Raw genomic sequence first — 17783 nt, 5'->3', positions numbered from 1 at the left:
ATCTGCAGTATCACCGATAATCAGATATATCTCTAACCTCTGGACATCTAAGTAGTATGAGTGTTTGGTGCAACAGTAATACTTTGAGGAGAGCACCCGTATAGAAGGTGCTAGGCAGTACAAGATACTGCTTAGAGATCTGGTTCCTTCCAAAGGTCTGATGCTCCCCAAGGGGCGGAGCCAGGCTGAGAGTGAGTGACACCAAAGGTGAAGTGTCACTGACAGGTCTGTGAACTATCCTCCAACAGGGAAGATAGTTCTCGAGGTCGGGCAAGCCAGGTCGACAACACACAGACAGATAAGGTACATAGACAGGAGACTGATTCGGTAGTCCTAAAACGAGCAGGGTTTGGCAACAGAGTATCAGATATAGCGAAGTACCGAATCAGTGAACACAAGAGTGGTCAGGAAAGCAGAAGGTCATAACAAATAATCGACAATGCCTAGACTTGGGTGTGAGCTCCTAGATCAGGGGTCGGCAACCTGCGGCTCCAGAGCCGCATGCGGCTCTTTTTCATCTTCGCCGCGGCTCCGGTGTCAGTGGCTGCGGCACGCGTGTCAGCCGGCTCAGCCACGGCTCCGGTGTCAGTGGCTGCGGCGCGCGTGTGCTGTCGCTGGCCGGCAGCCTATCAGAGAGGCTGCCGGACCAGTGCAGTTCAGGGCTTTGGGCGGCCATTTTCCCGTAGCCCTGCAGTGTAATGCAGGCAGGACGTGACGTCGGGAAGGAAGAGGATCGTGGGAGTTGCGCGCCACAAGGAGGTCGGGACAGGAGGAGATCGTGACAGGAGGTCTTCTGACTAGGTGAGTAAATGGGTTTTTCTTTTCAGATCTTGCTGAAGGATTGTGCATATTGGGGTCAGATCTGCTGAAGGATTGTGCATATGGGGGTCAGATCTGCTAACGATTTGTGCATATGGGGGTCATATCTGCTAACGATTTGTGCATATCGGGGTCATATCTGCTAACGATTTGTGCATATGGGGGTCATATCTGCTAACGATTTGTGCATATGGGGGTCATATCTGCTAACGATTTGTGCATATGGGGGTCATATTTCTTCAGATTGACAGCTAACTGCATGATCCTGTATATAGCATTAAGGTAAGAAACAATATATGCAGTGTTAGATTTGTTTTATAATGGTTTTGCGGCTCCCAGTTTTTTTCTCTTTTCGGAAACGGGTCTAAGTGGCTCTTTATGTCTTAAAGGTTGCAGACCCCTGTCCTAGATCATCAACACCCCGGAACTGGTCTAGAATATAACACAGATGTTGACAAAAGGTCTGAGTGCTACCACGTAGTGATCGCAACGGCAGACAACCAGCAAATGCCCAGCCACCAGTATATATAGTTCAGCGCTCTCCAGCGCCTCCCCCAAGTGCTGGACCAATGGCAACCGTTTCTGGCGTCAGCTGACCAGCCTGGTCAGCTGATCCCCCACTGACTGATATAAAGCTCTTCCTTCCAGCGCGCGCGCGTCCACCTAAACCTATGTGGACTACAGCTCCCAGCCATACCAGAACTTTGTTGTGAAATGCCCGCTGCGCTGCACGTGGAATCCGCCGCCATGCCACCAGCGCATGCGGCGGTTCCTCCGCGTTCAGGCAGACACAACGACGAGTGAGCAGCTGCATCAGCTGCCGCGCTGGACGCGGAACCCGCCGCCCTGCTAGAGGTGCATGCGGCGGTGCTTCCGCGTTTTCTCACACAAACATTCAGGTATAAATTGCATCATGGTTCAATGTACATGACATGTATAAACAGAATGTAAAGGTATTTGAGAACACATAAATCAAAGATATAGGTCACGAGATCATAATCTACTCTTTTCTACTTCTATGGACCTATACCATACTATATCTTCGTGGGTATAAATATAACAAAGATTCTGATATAGTAGTAGCAGTAGGGTATTGTACCATGTTAGCTATCAGTAAAAGCAAGAAGTTTTAAATCAGGATGATACCATTTATTGGCTAACTAAAAATGAATAAAAATAAGCAAGCTTTCGGCCTTGCAGCCTTCGTCGGGCTTATATCCTGTTAGTTTGCAAGCTGGTGGTACAGACAGCTTTATACATGCAACATCAAAAGAGAAAACAGATAATTTTTTTCAAGCATAAATACATGTCATTAAGATGCCTTAATTCAAACAGACCATCTGAATGGGGTTAGAGGTTATTAGCTAAGATAAGGATCCTTGTTTACTCCATGCTCACAGACCTGGGATTAGGATTGACCCAGAGGTATCGTAAATTCTTAGTTCACAAGTTCAACTAGAATGGCTAAGAAAGTTTAAATATCATCAGTCTCATACCAATATAAAAAAAATGTTGTCCTTATTCAAACCGTTCTGCACAGCTTTGAACCAGTTTATACATTTTGTTTCTGCTATTAATCGATCATTTGACGTTTTGAAGCCACCCTTCAGGGCAGTGACACAAAGATCATCCATGCTGTGTCCATTGGACCTAAAGTGTGTAGCAACTGGGAGTCCAGATTTGGTATCATTAATAGTGTGCCTGTGTCCATTCATACGTTTGCGCAGAGTTTGTCCAGTTTCTCCCACGTACAGAACATTGGGGCATTTAGCACAAATGATCAGTTATGGCATGCATTAGCACATCAAAGGGACCACCATCCAGAATACTATGGAGGGACCACAAGACAAGAGAGGGGAGGGGGGGACCATGAGACTATAGACCACCACTAGAGAATACTATGCTGTGACCACTAGACCATTGCCAAGGAATACTGTTGGCAATGGGAGATCACTAGACTACTAGGAAAATTTGATGGAAATGGGGAGGGGAGGGATACTTGACCACCAGTAAATATTGTGGAGGGTGGGGGACCACTAAACCACCAGGGAATAAATAAAAAAAAACATCAAATGACACTGAAGCAAAACAACAAAAGGAAAACCTGCCGACAAAAAATATGTGGGACCTGCAGACACATTTACTCCACTGACAGGGTAACGATACCAGGTTCACAACAGGAGTACAGAGTACAAGGTACATTTTCCTGTGGTTCCACCAATCTGGTATATGTGATCATGTGTGCTAAATGCCCCAATGTTCTGTAGGTGGGAGAAACTGGACAAACTCTGCGCAAACGTATGAATGGACAAAGGCACACTATTAATGATACCAAATCTGGACTCCCAGTTGCTACACACTTTCGGTCCAACGGACACAGCATGGATGATCTTCGTGTCACTGCCCTGAAGGGTGGCTTCAAAACGTCAAATGATCGATTAATAGCAGAAACAAAATGTATAAATTGGTTCAAAGCTGTGCAGAACGGTTTGAATAAGGACAACAATTTTTTATATTGGTATGAGACTGATGATATTTAAACTTTCTCAGCCATTCTAGCTGAACTTGTGAACTAAGAATTTACGATACCTCTGGGTCAATCCTAATCCCAGGTCTGTGAGCATGGCGTAAACAAGGATCCTTATCTTAGCTAATAACCTCTAACCCCATTCAGATGGTCTGATTGAATTAAGGCATCTTAATGACATGTATTTATGCTTGAAAAAAATATCTGTTTTCTCTTTTGATGTTGCATGTATAAAGCTGTCTGTACCACCAGCTTGCAAACTAACAGGATATAAGCCCGACGAAGGCTGCAAGGCCGAAAGCTTGCTTATTTTTATTCATTTTTAGTTAGCCAATAAATGGTATCATCCTGATTTAAAACTTCTTGATCAATATAGATGTGAGACATCAATCTATCATTTAGAAAAGTGTCATCATCTTGTTACCACCACACGGTATATAATGTATAAGGTAACATATTTAAGAACCCAATAAACCAAAAACCAATATAGGGTCTAACAATGCAGAGGTGTGAAAATAACAGCAGCTCTTTACCTTACCTGCTATTTTCTTGTGGTAAGGGGAGCTGTTGTGGACAGTTTGTCTCATCAGAGGGATAGGAGAAGGGAAGGAGAGTGTGGGGGAGAGCACCAGTGGGGAGATATTATATCCATTATGTAGAATAGGGAGGTACCACTAACAATCTGTGTTGGTAGGGTATGCTTCATATCTCATTGTACTAAGGGAGAACTAGTATTAGACTAGTGAGATCACTCGACTCTCCACACCGCAAACAGGATATAGACTTTCTGTGACTTGAATAAATAACGTAAACATTGAAGAAGCCTGAGAAAGTCTATATCCTGTTTGCGGTGTGGAGAGTCGAGTGATCTCACAGTCTGTGAGACGATGGTGTCGGAGCAAGGTGATAAGAACAGTTTATAACAATGGTGCCGATTTAAACCCTGATTGAACACTGTCTAGCAGTATAAGCAGACAGGGGCCGGGGGCCGAAGAAGGTGTTTTCAAGAAATTCCACAGCAAAACAAGCGGAATAGATGGACGCGGACTGTAAAGCTTATCAAGCTTATACTGATAAGCTGATGTGAGTGTGTGGGAGCCGAGCACACGGGCTGCAATTCGAGGAAACCAGCGGCGACACTCGTGGATGTTAAACTTTGACTGTAAGTGCACATCAGTCATAGCCTAAACCGGATCGCAGGTGACTGGAACGCTCCGAGGTCGGCTGGCAGCTGCCGCTGGATATCGATCCGCTGAGCCAGTGTGGGTACACAGAGATGACGCTCAGGAGTTCCAGGGATCCACTCAGTGTCGTGGAAAAGTTGTCAAAAGCTGGTCGAATTCGCAGGCTTACAAAGTCCTCTGCTCAGGTGTTTGGCAATATGGAATTGAGACAGCTGCAGTGCTGGCAGCAAAGATGGAGATGTCAGTCGGATAAGCGAAAGGTTCCAGGTGCCAATCTAAGTTTGGAGAAACACGAGATTCCTGAAATCGGAAAGAGACTAAAACACGAGATTCCTGACATTGGAAAGAGACTAAAACACGAGATTTCGGAGATCGGAAAGAGACTAACAAAACTGTCTGAGCAAAGCATAATGCAAAGTGCTAATGTTTTTCTTTCCCAAGGTGGTGCTTTTATAATGAAGAGTACCGTGCTGATGGTGATCCTAGGTTGCCATTTCGTCCTAGGAGAACGAAGAGAGGACATTCTCATGTATAATAAGGGGTTAATGAGAATGCAAGGCCCAAACATGTTGATGTTGGGTGACAAAGGTACTGATCCTTTCACACCTCCCTCTGATTGGCACAGATGGACCAAGCAGGGATGGAGGGAAAGAGCACTTGTGCCAGGAGAAAACAAATTTCATGGCACAATGTGGGTAAAAGGTCTGAAGGGTCAGGTGTGCGGGCAGTGGGAATTGAATGGCAGTATAAATCTGCTATTGAGTACCACACTCCCAGAATCGACGCACCGATCCAAAGGTTTGTTAAAAGGTACATTGCAATACAATGGGTACGTGCAAAAGGTGGAGTGTGTGATTCAGGGGTACCTTGTCTTGGTTATGCAGAGTGAGATGGTTCCAGATTGGAGAGGAACGAGCAGGAGGCGTCAATTCTCTTACCAGAGAGACGCAGGGGACAACATCACACTCTGGAGCTACCAACAGAGAGTGCCTCTGAAACAACTATACACACGTAAAGGCTGGAAAGCCGAGATCAAGCCACATTTCCAGGTGACAAAGAGGGTGGGGAGAGCGGTCCCGGGGGAGGGAAAGCCCACACAGGGAACCCCATTCACACCACACGGGTCACAACAGGGGACGATATTACACAGTCCATATGCAACAGCTTATCCTCATGATAGTTGGGTAAGTGAAGAGGTACTCTTAATCGAACGATTGCAGAGAGTACAGTCTTCCCGACCTCAGGTACATAGTGTGCCTCAGGACATAAGGGGGGAAGAGGTCCAATCAGGACAGCTGGGGACATATTTTGTCAGCGAGAGATTGGACAAGGGGAGGTATATTAATTTTTCTGGAGAAGGATCTTTTGCATGGCAGCTTCGAGATGTTTGGGTGAACAAAGGGAAACGGTGCAAGATTCCTTTAGGCACCGCCACTTCCTTAGTTCCCACCTCAACCCGGGTCTTACACCGGGACCTGAGAGGTCAACCTTTTTTGGTGCTAGACGGGGAGGTGAAGCAAGTAGAGTTGTCCTCATGCGGGCAATTCTTGCAGAAGTACCTGCGTTGGCCGGGGCAAGTCAAATTTAGTAAAGAAGCCTGCAGGCTCAATAACGCAGAATGCGAGACTACCATTCAAAAGATCCACCCGGAAGCCCAACCGATAGTTCTGGTGGCTGAAGGAAAGGTTTGGTTTTTTAACATAAGTTCTAATGATACATTCAAGGTATATTCTCATAATTGTTCCGATAAGGGGGAGTTTCCAAGGGGAACATATTGGGTGAGTGGAGATCCCATATGGATCCTGTCATCCAGGTTGGATGACGTTGTTTTTCAAATTGGTAAGAAAAATCTAAAATTCAAAGTTTCACGGGTAGTTCCCGTCCTGAAAGAGAACACGACATGGGACAAAGGGGAACAGGTTTTGATCCAAGACGACCACATTTTGTTACAAAGGTTAAACAAACAGTACACTAAGTTAGAGGTAAGATTTCACCATGATACAGGTGATCTTCACGAGGTAGAACACAAAAATGAGCAGGTGAGTGCCAGTCTGACCTGGTGGACAAGGGTTCCGGTGATGTTCCAGGGACACTCGGACTGGGCCTCTGCAGTTCCAAAGTTCTTTCTACACCCACTGGTCGTCTGGATGGGGATGACAACTTTAGGCATCATTATCCAGGTGAGGTTGCGTGTTAAAATTACGTAAAACAAATTAACCTGGTCCAGAGATTGGTGCCTCATAAACAATCTCCTGAACCAATAGTTTAAATTAAGGGATATACAGGGTTACGGGTATAGGTTTAGTAGTACCTGTGATGGAGCTGATTGTATAAAGGCGCTCTTTTAGAAGGCACCTGGCACTGCTCCGTTTTGTAACAACCAAACGAGTTTCACTTTTCTGTGGTCATGCAAGTTTGTGAGTGATACGTAAGTGACGCAAATGCTGAGCATGTGGTATAGAGGGACTTAGAAGTAGGGCCTCCCCAGAGAGCCTGGTTACAGGAAGACCAAGAGGTCTTGCTCTCTCTCTTCCAGGGGTAATCGCCTAGAGCAGAGAAGTTGTGTGAGCACGAACATCGAAAAGTGAAACATAAAAGAAAAGAAACCAGGTACTGGGAGGTTCAGACGCTGGGATCTGCGGGTCAAGCCGTTTTAGGGGGGATTGTTATAATTTAAGTAGGCCTCAGTTACTTGGCCTGAGTTTTATGTAAAAGGCTTGTCCGCAGTGTATGCCTTTAAAATAAATAGAGGTTTTGTGATGCAGGCAGAGGCATCTCAGGGTCTGCGTGTAGCAGAGGATACACGCAGATACTGAGAACATGTTCCTAAAAGAAGGCCATCGGACTACTCTGACCTTAACACTACACCACAGGAACAGAAAACATTGGCCATATTTACTAAACATCCACGTTCCTGCATATGGGTCAAATGCCTCATTGATTATTAATCAAGTAGGTGTGTATGATGACACCACGAGTGGGTCCACCAATAATCTGGTTTAGGGGGTGGCGAAGATGATGTCATATTTAACTCTTTCCTAGTCAGTATTAAAGGCTGAGGGAGCTACGAGAGCTCACTTCTGCTTCTTCCTTCCGCACTAGCTAGCAAGGCTGACTGGGACGACTTCTAAGCATGTTCTTCCTTTCTGTAATCTGATATAATGTATGCTGTACATAGGTAGTTTAGTGTAACGTAGTTAGGAAGAAGGTACCTGATAGACTTCAGCAGGGAGTCTCATCACGAGCTTGTAACGCAACATGAAGATTGGCATAGCTAGGATATGTTGACTGTATCTATCTGTCTTTCTGTGACTTGAATAAATAACGTAAACATTGAAGAAGCCTGAGAAAGTCTATATCCTGTTTGCGGTGTGGAGAGTCGAGTGATCTCACAGTCTGTGAGACGATGGTGTCGAAGCAAGGTGATAAGAACAGTTTATAACAAGGTGGAGACTTCAACAAGAGAATGTACTATTTCTTTCTAATTAATAGATTGGACAGGAGGATTTAGTAGGGGGTAGGGATTTAATCGGAGACTGTGTTCCATAATTAGATTACATTGTGTGGTCTGAATTATGGAAGGCAGGGAAGGGATATAGTCAGATGCCGAGTCTCCTGAAATAGCTTGTCTTGTGGAGCATAACAAGTTCGCCACTGGCATTTGGAAATTAATAGGAAATGTTTTAAGGCCTATAAGAAACAGGGCTTTTGGACTTCCTGTTATCGGTGAGCCTTTAATTGTCATAATTATTTGGAAAATAGATTGCCATAAGAATTTGATCTTGGGGCAGTCCCATAATAGGTGAAAAGCTGTACCTATCATATCACACCCTTTCCAGCAATAGGGGGAATGATCAGTATAAAAGCTGGCTAACAAGCGTGGAGATGTATAGAATTTATAGAAGTTCTCTTTGAGGTCTCAGGGTGAGTGGCACATTTAGATACCTTTTTAAGGTTGTTATGGGCCCTGATAAAGATATTATTTGTTATTGGGGTCTGCATTTCCGAGGACCAGTAAATAGCATATTTATCTAATAAACTGACTCGTTTATGCATAATAGTTTGGTACCAGGCAGAGCTGCCTCCTCTAAGCTGGATTTGGCTGTCTAACATTGCAAGTAGTTGTCGAAGTAGAAGGATTTCTGTTAGAGGGTACGATTTAAACCAGTGTGCTACTTGTTGGTATTAGAGAAAGGTGGATTCAAAACCTGGAAATCTCTGGGATAGAGTCAAAAAAGGAAGAAGTTTATTATGGGAAGTAATTTGCGATAGTGTCCCTATACCCAGAGAGTTCCATCCCTGAAATCTAAAGTCTCGAATAACTGCTGAGAGTGCTAAAATCTTGATGGGAACTGACTTATACTTAGTTGGGTAATAAGGTAGTGAGCATGTCAGCCCAGGATTGTATAGTGACTTGCATAATTGGGGAGGTTGAGAAGTGCAGATCTCGTTTGCAGCTACTTAATAGAAGCAGATCTCGGAGAGGGATGTTGTGGTTTAGTTTCTTTTCCCATAAGGCCCATTTTTTGGGGAATATTAGGGTTCCACCAAAGTTTAGTCATGTCGAGGACACATGCTTGATGGTATATTTGGAGGTCTGGGAGACCAAATCCTCCTAGATTTGATGGGACAGTAAGAGTACTATAAGCAATGCGGTGTCTTTTCCTACCCCATAAGAAGGAGATCAGGATTTTTTTAAGCTTTCTTAAAAAACCCTACAGGAAGTGGGATGGGGATTGTGCGAAAAAGGTACAATACTTTAGGTAAAGTTTGCATTTTGCAGGCCGCAATTTTCCCTGAGGGAGAAAGTTCTAGTTTGGAGATTCTATCCAGCTCTATGCGCAACATGTTCAGTAAAGGTGAAAAATTATATGAATACAGATCTTTAAATCTTCTGGGGATCTTTATGCCTAAGTAATCTAAGGAGTGCTTGGCCCAAGGGAAAGGAGAGGACCTTGATATCTTCACTCTCGTTTCAGAAGTTAAATTAAAGTCTAGTAGTAGGGATTTGGTTTCATTAATTTTGTAAAAAGAGATTTCTGAGAACTTTTTAAGTGTTTTCCAAACCTGATCTAATGATGTATAAGGTTCAGAGAGGGTGAGTAAGACATCATCTGCAAACAGATTTATCAGGCTTGTTTGGTCTTGGAACTCTATACCTTTAATTTTTGGATTGTTATGCACAGAGGTGGCTAATGTCTCCATGATCATGACAAAGATCAGGGGCGATAGAGGGCATCCCTGCCTGGTACCATTTGTTATCTTAAAGCTGTGCAAGAGAAACCCTGATACATTAACTTTTGCCATCGGTATTGGAATCCCCTTTTTTAACACGCAGCTGAGGAGTTTTGAGGTAACTTCAAACTCACTGTCTCTGCGCCTGGTATCTATACACTTAGGGTTTTGATATAAAGCCATAATGGCTCTGTGGAAGTCACTCTGTATCCCAAATTTCTTGAGTACTTCATCCAAAAATCCCCAATGAACCCTGTCGAAGGCCTTCTCTGCATCCAAAGCAAGGAACAGAGAAGGCCTTCGACAGATACCAAGATGGTGTGAAATGCTATTTTAGAAGTGAAAATATATTTTTTTAATTGACGTGAACTGGACATGGATTGTTTACAAATTATGGGCAATTCCAGAAATTGGCAAGGATGTTTTTTAAAAAATGCATACTTTCCATCATAAAGGTTTTCATCGGGGTTCCAGTGTTCTCAGCCCACCCTCTCCTCCACACATGACCATGACCCCATCAGCTATATTGCTGCAGAAGGCAGCAGTGCAGAGGGTGTGGGCAGGGCTGGGCTCAAAAGACACCAGCCTTTGAGCGTCTATGCGGACTGCGCAGTCGTGGCCAGCTCTGGTGACCATTTTAGTGGAGGCAGGAGTGCCCGACCCGGGCTGTGGGGTCGGGAGCCAACCCGGGGGGACATTGAGCAGCGGGGACCCGTCAGAATGCCACGCAGGGCGCGGATGGCGTCCTCCGTGCATTCAAATTTCATGCAGGTATTTCACTTTTTTTTGCCTATTTCGCCCCATGAGTACTTTAATCTTAGCTGTTTGTTGTAGCCACAATATTTGAAGGCTATAACCGGTTTGGCGTGATGTGGCGTGGTATGTGGCCGATATGTGTGTGGGAAAATATAGCCCCATAATTGTTTTTGAGAACATATAGACGTAATATTAATAGAAAATACAGACAAGTTGATGGAAAAATATAGCCGAAAATTTTGACTCAAACAATCTCAGTGAGATTACCAGTACGGTGGCGTAGTGGTTAGCGCTTTCGTCTTGCAGTGCTGGGTCCCCGGTTCAAATCCCAGCCAGGTCAACATCTGCAAGGAGTTTGTATGTTCTCCTCGTGCCTGAATGGGTTTTCTCCGGGCACTCTGGTTTCCTCCCATATCCAAAAAAATATGGATAAGTTAATTGGCTTCCCCCTAAAATTGCCCCTAGACTACAATACATACACTACACAATACATACATAGACATAAGACTATGGTCGGGATTAGATTGTGAGCTCCTCCGAGGGACAGTTAGTGACAAGACTATATATACTCTGTACAGCGCTGCGGAAGATGTTGGTGCTATATAAATACTAAATAATAATAATAATATAGCTGAATGAGTATATAACTGAAAAAAATAGCGGGCGCCCAAATATAGTTGATATAAAATAAAGGGTGCAAGTATAAGCAAAGTTTTTGGACCCCAAAAATTGGCCCAAAAGTGGGTGTCTCAGCTTACACTCGAGTTATTACACTCCCCAAAGTGCCCCCACCATATGCCCAGTGCGGCACTAACCCCCAACTTTCCCCTCCGCCATATGCCGGAAAAAGACAAAATTGTGCCTGCAGAATCTCAGTTAGGTGATATGTATGAATTGTCCCTACAGCACCGCCCCGGCAGAGGGGAGTCGTAATGTAATTATCAGCAGCGTCCCCCCCGTGCCCCCCCCCCCCCTCCACAGCACACCTAGGCTACATAAGCAGAGTGTACGGCAGGAGCTTTTACTCAGCGCTTCTCACCCTCAGGATTCCCCTGCTTGCCTGTCGCTGTATTACATCTATGATGCCCTCTGGCAGGCCGCCACCGCATAGCGTCATAGACGTGAGACGGCGACAGCCAAGCAGAGGAATCCTGAGGGCAAGGAGCGCTGAGTAAAAGCTCCCGCTGTACACCCTGCTTATGTAGCCTGTGTGTGCTGGAGGAGGGGGGGAGCATGGGGGAATGCTGCCGATAATTACATTACTGCCTCGCTCTGCCAAGAGGGGGGAGGGGGTTTGGAGACTCGGAGGGGACATCTCACCTCACTGCTCACTGAGGTTCTGCCAGCATGTCTCACAATTCTGCTGCAGCATGTCAGTCACAAAAGTGTTGTCTGAATGGGGTTGCTGACCTCAGGTTCATAAGATGCCATCCACCCCTCTCATCATATCTTGAAATATACAACCGTAATATCAAAGAGATCTAGAATAATATGTCTTCTTTAAAGTTATTACCTTTGCCAGCTAAAACAAAAATTGGACACAGTTCCTATTTAGCATAATTGTTTTATTTATTTATAGTTTTAATTAACAAAACAAAGAAAATATTTTAGGGCTGGTGCACATGGGCTTCTTCCAAGATTTCCCTCGCCAGCATTTAGACACTAGCTTTTGAAGGCTTTTGGGAAGCCTTCAAGGCTAGCATTTCAAGTCTCTGCACTTGTTTCCCGCCGTTTACCACCACTGAAAGCAAGATGTTGCTTTCAAGACGAGACGCAACACCGGGATCTACCACCAGACTTTCATGAAAGCCTGCAAAAGCCAGCTCTAAACACTCCCATTCGCTTGAATGGGACAGCAGTTAAACGGTGCCTCCTGGCTTCACTGGTAAAATATTGGTAGAAGCAGGTGTCTCTTCTACTGTTACTGTCTAACAGTTAAAAAACAAAGTCTCCAGACTTGGTAACTATCACCTGGGCCCTATTGTTTCCTATGGAGCTATATTATCTTTATTTTATGTGACAGGACATGTGCACACACTGTTAGTACCATATCTTGGCTTGACCCACAGATAAATTCTGTAAATATACACCACTGTAAGTCATTAGTGCTCTCCCTTAAAGAGACTCTGTAACAAAATTTTGAGCCTTATTTCTTCTGTCCTAAAAGTTCCTATTACTGTTCTAATGTGGTCTGTCTTACTGCAGCCTTTCCTACATGCACTGTCTCTGTAATAAATCGTATCTCCTTTCCTCTGTCGTGTCTGTCGGGCTGAGGCTGGAATGTGTGGAATGTGCAGCACTGCTTGTCATTGGCAGAAGCTTTACACACCCCCTCCAAGCTCTGCATGAGTCACACAGTAAGCTAGTTCTCAGCCTATGATACTCTGGTTAGAAGCCAGTCTTTTGTTTGTAAACACTGCCTAAAACTGTTAATTACAAACCAGGATTGCAGCAGGGAGTGGCAGAACGGCACAGAGGGGCCCAAGAGAACATAAGGAATAGAATGGTATGCTTTTTATTGTAAGAATTTTAGAGTACAGATTCTCTTTAAGCCTCATACACATCTACCTGGACTGTCACCTGGCAGAGATTGAGACTGGATTAGGGCCGTGACAATTTAGGAACCAGGCTGTACAGATGCATTGCTAGCTAGCCTCCTGTTACTGTAGCAGGAGGAAGAGGGATGATGGGTGCATTACTGGGAGGTAGGGTATGTGTAGTATGGAAAATTAATAGAACATTAGTAGAAAACAAAGAGTCTCCTATTTTTATTTTCAGTTATATTTATTTATTTGCATCATTCTGTCATATTTGCAGTTTGCAACCACACTCTGTATTTTAAGCTGTAAAACACAGCAGAGCTAATGATCATTTGAACTTCCTTGCAGCTACATTATATTGTGCATGTATGTTGACTGTATAATCATGAAATCTATTAGGTCTCAGGCATTAAAGATAATTTATCTCCCGTATGCATAACCTTCAGGGATAACTCATTTCCCAGTATGCAAAATGATTCAAACAAAACCAACAGGTTAGCATAGTGTTGCTGTTTGCAAATCTCCACCTGCTGTTACCTGTGAACAGGATGCGACTGGCATTAATGCACTGGAACTTAGACAGGTCCGTGTTGTCAGCAGGTCTGTGCAGCCTCCACTGGTAGGATAAGAATAAGGAAGTGAGCACTAAGAGCAGAAACAGCTCTACGTTCTCGTAGACTTTCCTCTCTTTTTTCAAGAGGGAAATGTTTCCTAACAAGAATAACCGGATTCCTACAAAGATCTACCAAACAAACCATCAAAACATCAATGCAGAGGGGTTAACAACAAAGCAAAAAAGGTACTTTGCACCATTTTTTATTGTGAAAACTAGTTACCACAGAAAAGCTGCTTTCTTCAGTACACGGCTGACATCTGTACTTCTAGACACGGTTACATTTGAAATACATATTTGAATGATTGCACAGTGAAACTGACATTTATGAGTTATAATATTCTAGTTTTATTGTGTTATAAAGTGTTTTTTATTATTCCCAGGACTTAAGTGAGCTTAGAAATAAGTATAAACAAGATAGGCTATTTAGATTTGTTTTACCGTTGTAATATCAAGAAATAATATTTTTAAATTTTTTCTTATTTTTGGGCATGATGCCCTTTAGACCACTCACCAGTAACATAGGGCCTGCTGCACTAAAAGGCGGTAAAGTTTACTGGTACTAATGCCAGGAGCACACCGTCCATTAGCCCAAAAGCTTCCCACACCTTACCAAGTTAACGTGCGCATTGCTATGGCACCATAACAACACCATAACACATTACAACAACAAAGAGCACGTTGCCCTGGTAACGCATGAGGCATTAATGGGTTAACCAGAGATGCTCCCGTGACTTTAGTACTAGTAAAATTGCCATGTGCTGCCATTAAGTGCATCAGGGGCATAAAGAGGCTTTTAAAAATGTCACAGCTAGCTAGACACAGTGACAGACTATGATATTTTACATGCCAACCACTGGACAATTCAGGTCACATTGCATTTGTTTACATCCCCCAATTTCCAATGACCAATGTTAAGTCTGACAAACAAATACAAATGACCAATTAATATTGTCCTTTACTGTACACTGAAGAATGGATGACAGGTGGAACACAAGCCAGCAGCATCATGTGGTGCAAAAACAAAAGAAAACCACGTGCACGTTGATTATTTGTGGAGCCAGCCGCAATAGCCTTGGATAGCTGTTCATGTTAGATTCTCAGATGGGATCTCACAGGACAATCCTCTCTGCCAAGTTTTCTCTATTGTGTGTACGAGAATTCAGGATGGGAAAATAAGGTTGCATCATTATGAAGAAATCTAGGGTGAAACGTCTCCTTTAAAGTTATTACCTTTACCAGATAAAACAAAAATTGGACACAGTTCCTATTTAGCATATTTGTTTTATTTATTTATATTTTTAAGTACCAAAACTAAGAACATTTTTAATGTTTCAGTTTCACTAAAAATCAAACTATTTTTTAAGCAGTGCCTCCTGGCTTCACTGGTAAAATATTGATAGAGGAGGGTGTCTCTTCGAATGTTATCATCTAACAGTACAAAAACAAAGTCTCCAGACTTGGTAACTATCACCTGGGCCCTATTGTTTCCTATGGAGCTATATTATCTTTATTTTATGTGACAGGGCATGTGCACACACTGTTAGGACCATATCTTGGCTTGACCCACAGATACGTACTGTAAATATACACCGCTGTAAGTCATTAGTGCTCTCCCTTAATACACATGTACAAGGACTGTCGCTTGGCAGGGATTGGGACTAGATTAGGGCTGTGACAATTTAGGATCCAGGCTGTACAGAAGCGTTGCTAGCCTCCTGTTACTGTAGCAGGAGGAAGATGGATGATGGGTGCATTGCCGGGAGGCAGGGTGAGCGGGGAACAAGTTACTTCAAGGTCACTTAGGTGTCGGACATTCCCAAAGATCCCGCATGCAGGATCCTAAGGTCGTTGGACCCCCTGTAAACACGCTACATGAGAAATGAATAAAATATTTGCCCAACAGGGACACAGACCATATTCAGACCCAACACAGTTTCTACATTAATATATTTTCATTTTAATTAAGTAAGAAAAAAACAAAAGTGCAAAACTTTAACAGGTATGTAAAAGCAGCAGGCCAATAGAATTTATTGGCTTTTTTAACTTTTAGTGACTCACATTTAAAAAAAGCATAGGAATAGCAATAAAACACATCTGCTTCAACGGGTGCAAAATAATGCTGCAACTGTAAAGGTGCCCATACATTTATCCATTTCGGCGGACAACTGACCAAGAGACACACACAAGCATGTATTGCACGTGCCAACTTTATGCCGGCAACCATGTGAGGCACGTGTTTGTGTGTGTGAGAGGATGGAGACAGTGGCAGGTAAAGAATTCATGCATGTGCACGAGGGGGGGGGGGGGGGGATTTTACTCTGGGGGGTGGTAACGCCACGCACTACTTCGAACTTGTCAGCCTAACATTTTGCAGCATGTCCGATCGATACATGTAACCAATTTCGGCCCAAAATTGGGCATGCTCTTGGTGGCACTGATTTTCATCCAATTCTAATCATTGAATCGGATGGTCGATCGCCGCCAAGTCACCTGATGCATGCCCACTTTAACAATGCCAACAGATGAAATCTCTGGGTCAGAGAAATACTATCTGAGGAGATAAGAAACATATACAGTATAGGGGATGACTCAGAAAAAAACAGTAGGGAAAGAAAGCCTTGTAAGCACGTATGAGGAATCCCTCAAGCGACACTGCAGGCCCAAGACAATACAGATGCTGTTGGTATGTGGGTGGGGGAAGAGGGCTGACAGAGCAGTGTGGGAATGATGTCACGCAGCGGATAGGGTAAGTTGGGAAAACAAAACTCTTGACCATCGCGCGACTGAATTTATATGCCAGGCTGGGGGCATGCTGGATTCTCATCAGCCAAGTTACATCTAGTGTGTGGCTTAAAGGGGCAGTATGGCGAAAAATTGTAAAATGTAAAGTATGTGCAAACATAAACAAATAAGAAGTATATTTTTCCAGAGTAAAATGAGCCATAAATTACTTTTCTCCTATGTTGCTGTAACTTACAGTAGGTAGTAGAAATCTGATAGAAGCGACAGGTTTTGGACTAGTGCATCTCTTCTTGGGGTGATTCTTAGGGATATATTTATTTTCAAAAGCACTTAGTGAATGGCAGTTGCTCTGTCCAACTGCAAAAAAAACTGTGTAGCGAGCAGGGAAGCTGGCCAACATCATTGTTTAAATCCTTTTTTAGGGAATATCTTTAAAAAGAATAAAAGCCTTGCCGAGAATCCCCTATGAAGAGTCATCTCTTGCCCTGTCCAAAACTTGTCGCTTCTGTCAGGTCTCTACTACCTACTGTAAGTGACAGCAACATAGGAGAAAAGTAATTGATGGCTCATTTTACTATGGAAAAAACGTACTTCTTATTTGTCTATGTTTGCACATATTTTAAATTTTAAAGTTTTTCGCCATAGTGCCCCTTTAAACAGTGAAATCAAAGGTAGAGTGGGATAAAAAGGACCTTCCTGATAACAAAAGTCCTTTTTAGGACTGACAGTGTTATTGACCCTGCTGCACTTATAATTTGTTTTTGCTTTTGTATGGTGTGTTGTAGCAACACAACCCCCCATATACAGTATAATAAAGGACTGACGTCCGAAACATGTCAGCCTTGATGTCTGCTGTGGGTGTTTGTGGATACGTCCATTAAATAAAAAAAAATTTCTGCTGACAAGTGCGGACCATCTTCCTTCCCCCCATATACAGTGTAGTGTGTGGCTGTATTACCTTTATAGCCCCCCATCACTGCGTAAAAGTAATTTAGTGTCTGAAATTTGTGAAGTGCCGTGTGCTTTGTTCCCACACAGTGTCAAAGCTACACCCATGTGACTGATCGTACTGCGTTATCAGTGAAATCAGTGTGTCAAAAGCAAAAAAACAAAAGACAGTGTCACATACATTTTTTGACAATATCCCTTTGCTGGTCATGGCCTGCTGAGTGATCAATGTGAACTGGTACCATTGTCACTTTAACAAAAAAAAAAAGTAAAGAAAAATAAAAATAAAAAAATAAAAAATTATATATATATATATATATATATATATATTAGAGATGGGACGACGAATCCGGCGAATCCACGAATCCCTCGAATATTGGGAAATATTCGAGATTCGTGGATTCGAATCCCGACGC

At 43.4% G+C, this 17783-nt stretch overlaps 1 protein-coding gene across 1 annotated transcript in view; it reads left to right on the top strand.

Annotated features, from left to right (window-relative positions):
• Positions 1–13723: 13723 nt before the first annotated feature.
• LOC137518694 (adenosine 3'-phospho 5'-phosphosulfate transporter 2) overlaps positions 13724–17783 on the top strand; it is a 70949-nt gene continuing 66889 nt past the window's right edge. The window contains exon 1 of the mRNA XM_068236866.1: positions 13724–13860. Coding sequence (XP_068092967.1) covers positions 13766–13860 — 95 coding nt within the window. The 5' untranslated portion in view covers positions 13724–13765. The remainder of the gene's footprint in view (positions 13861–17783) is intronic.

The sequence above is a fragment of the Hyperolius riggenbachi genome, chromosome 5, assembly GCF_040937935.1.
Source record: "Hyperolius riggenbachi isolate aHypRig1 chromosome 5, aHypRig1.pri, whole genome shotgun sequence".
NCBI classification, from domain to species: domain Eukaryota; kingdom Metazoa; phylum Chordata; class Amphibia; order Anura; family Hyperoliidae; genus Hyperolius; species Hyperolius riggenbachi.
This window is presented reverse-complemented; position numbering and strand designations above follow the sequence as displayed.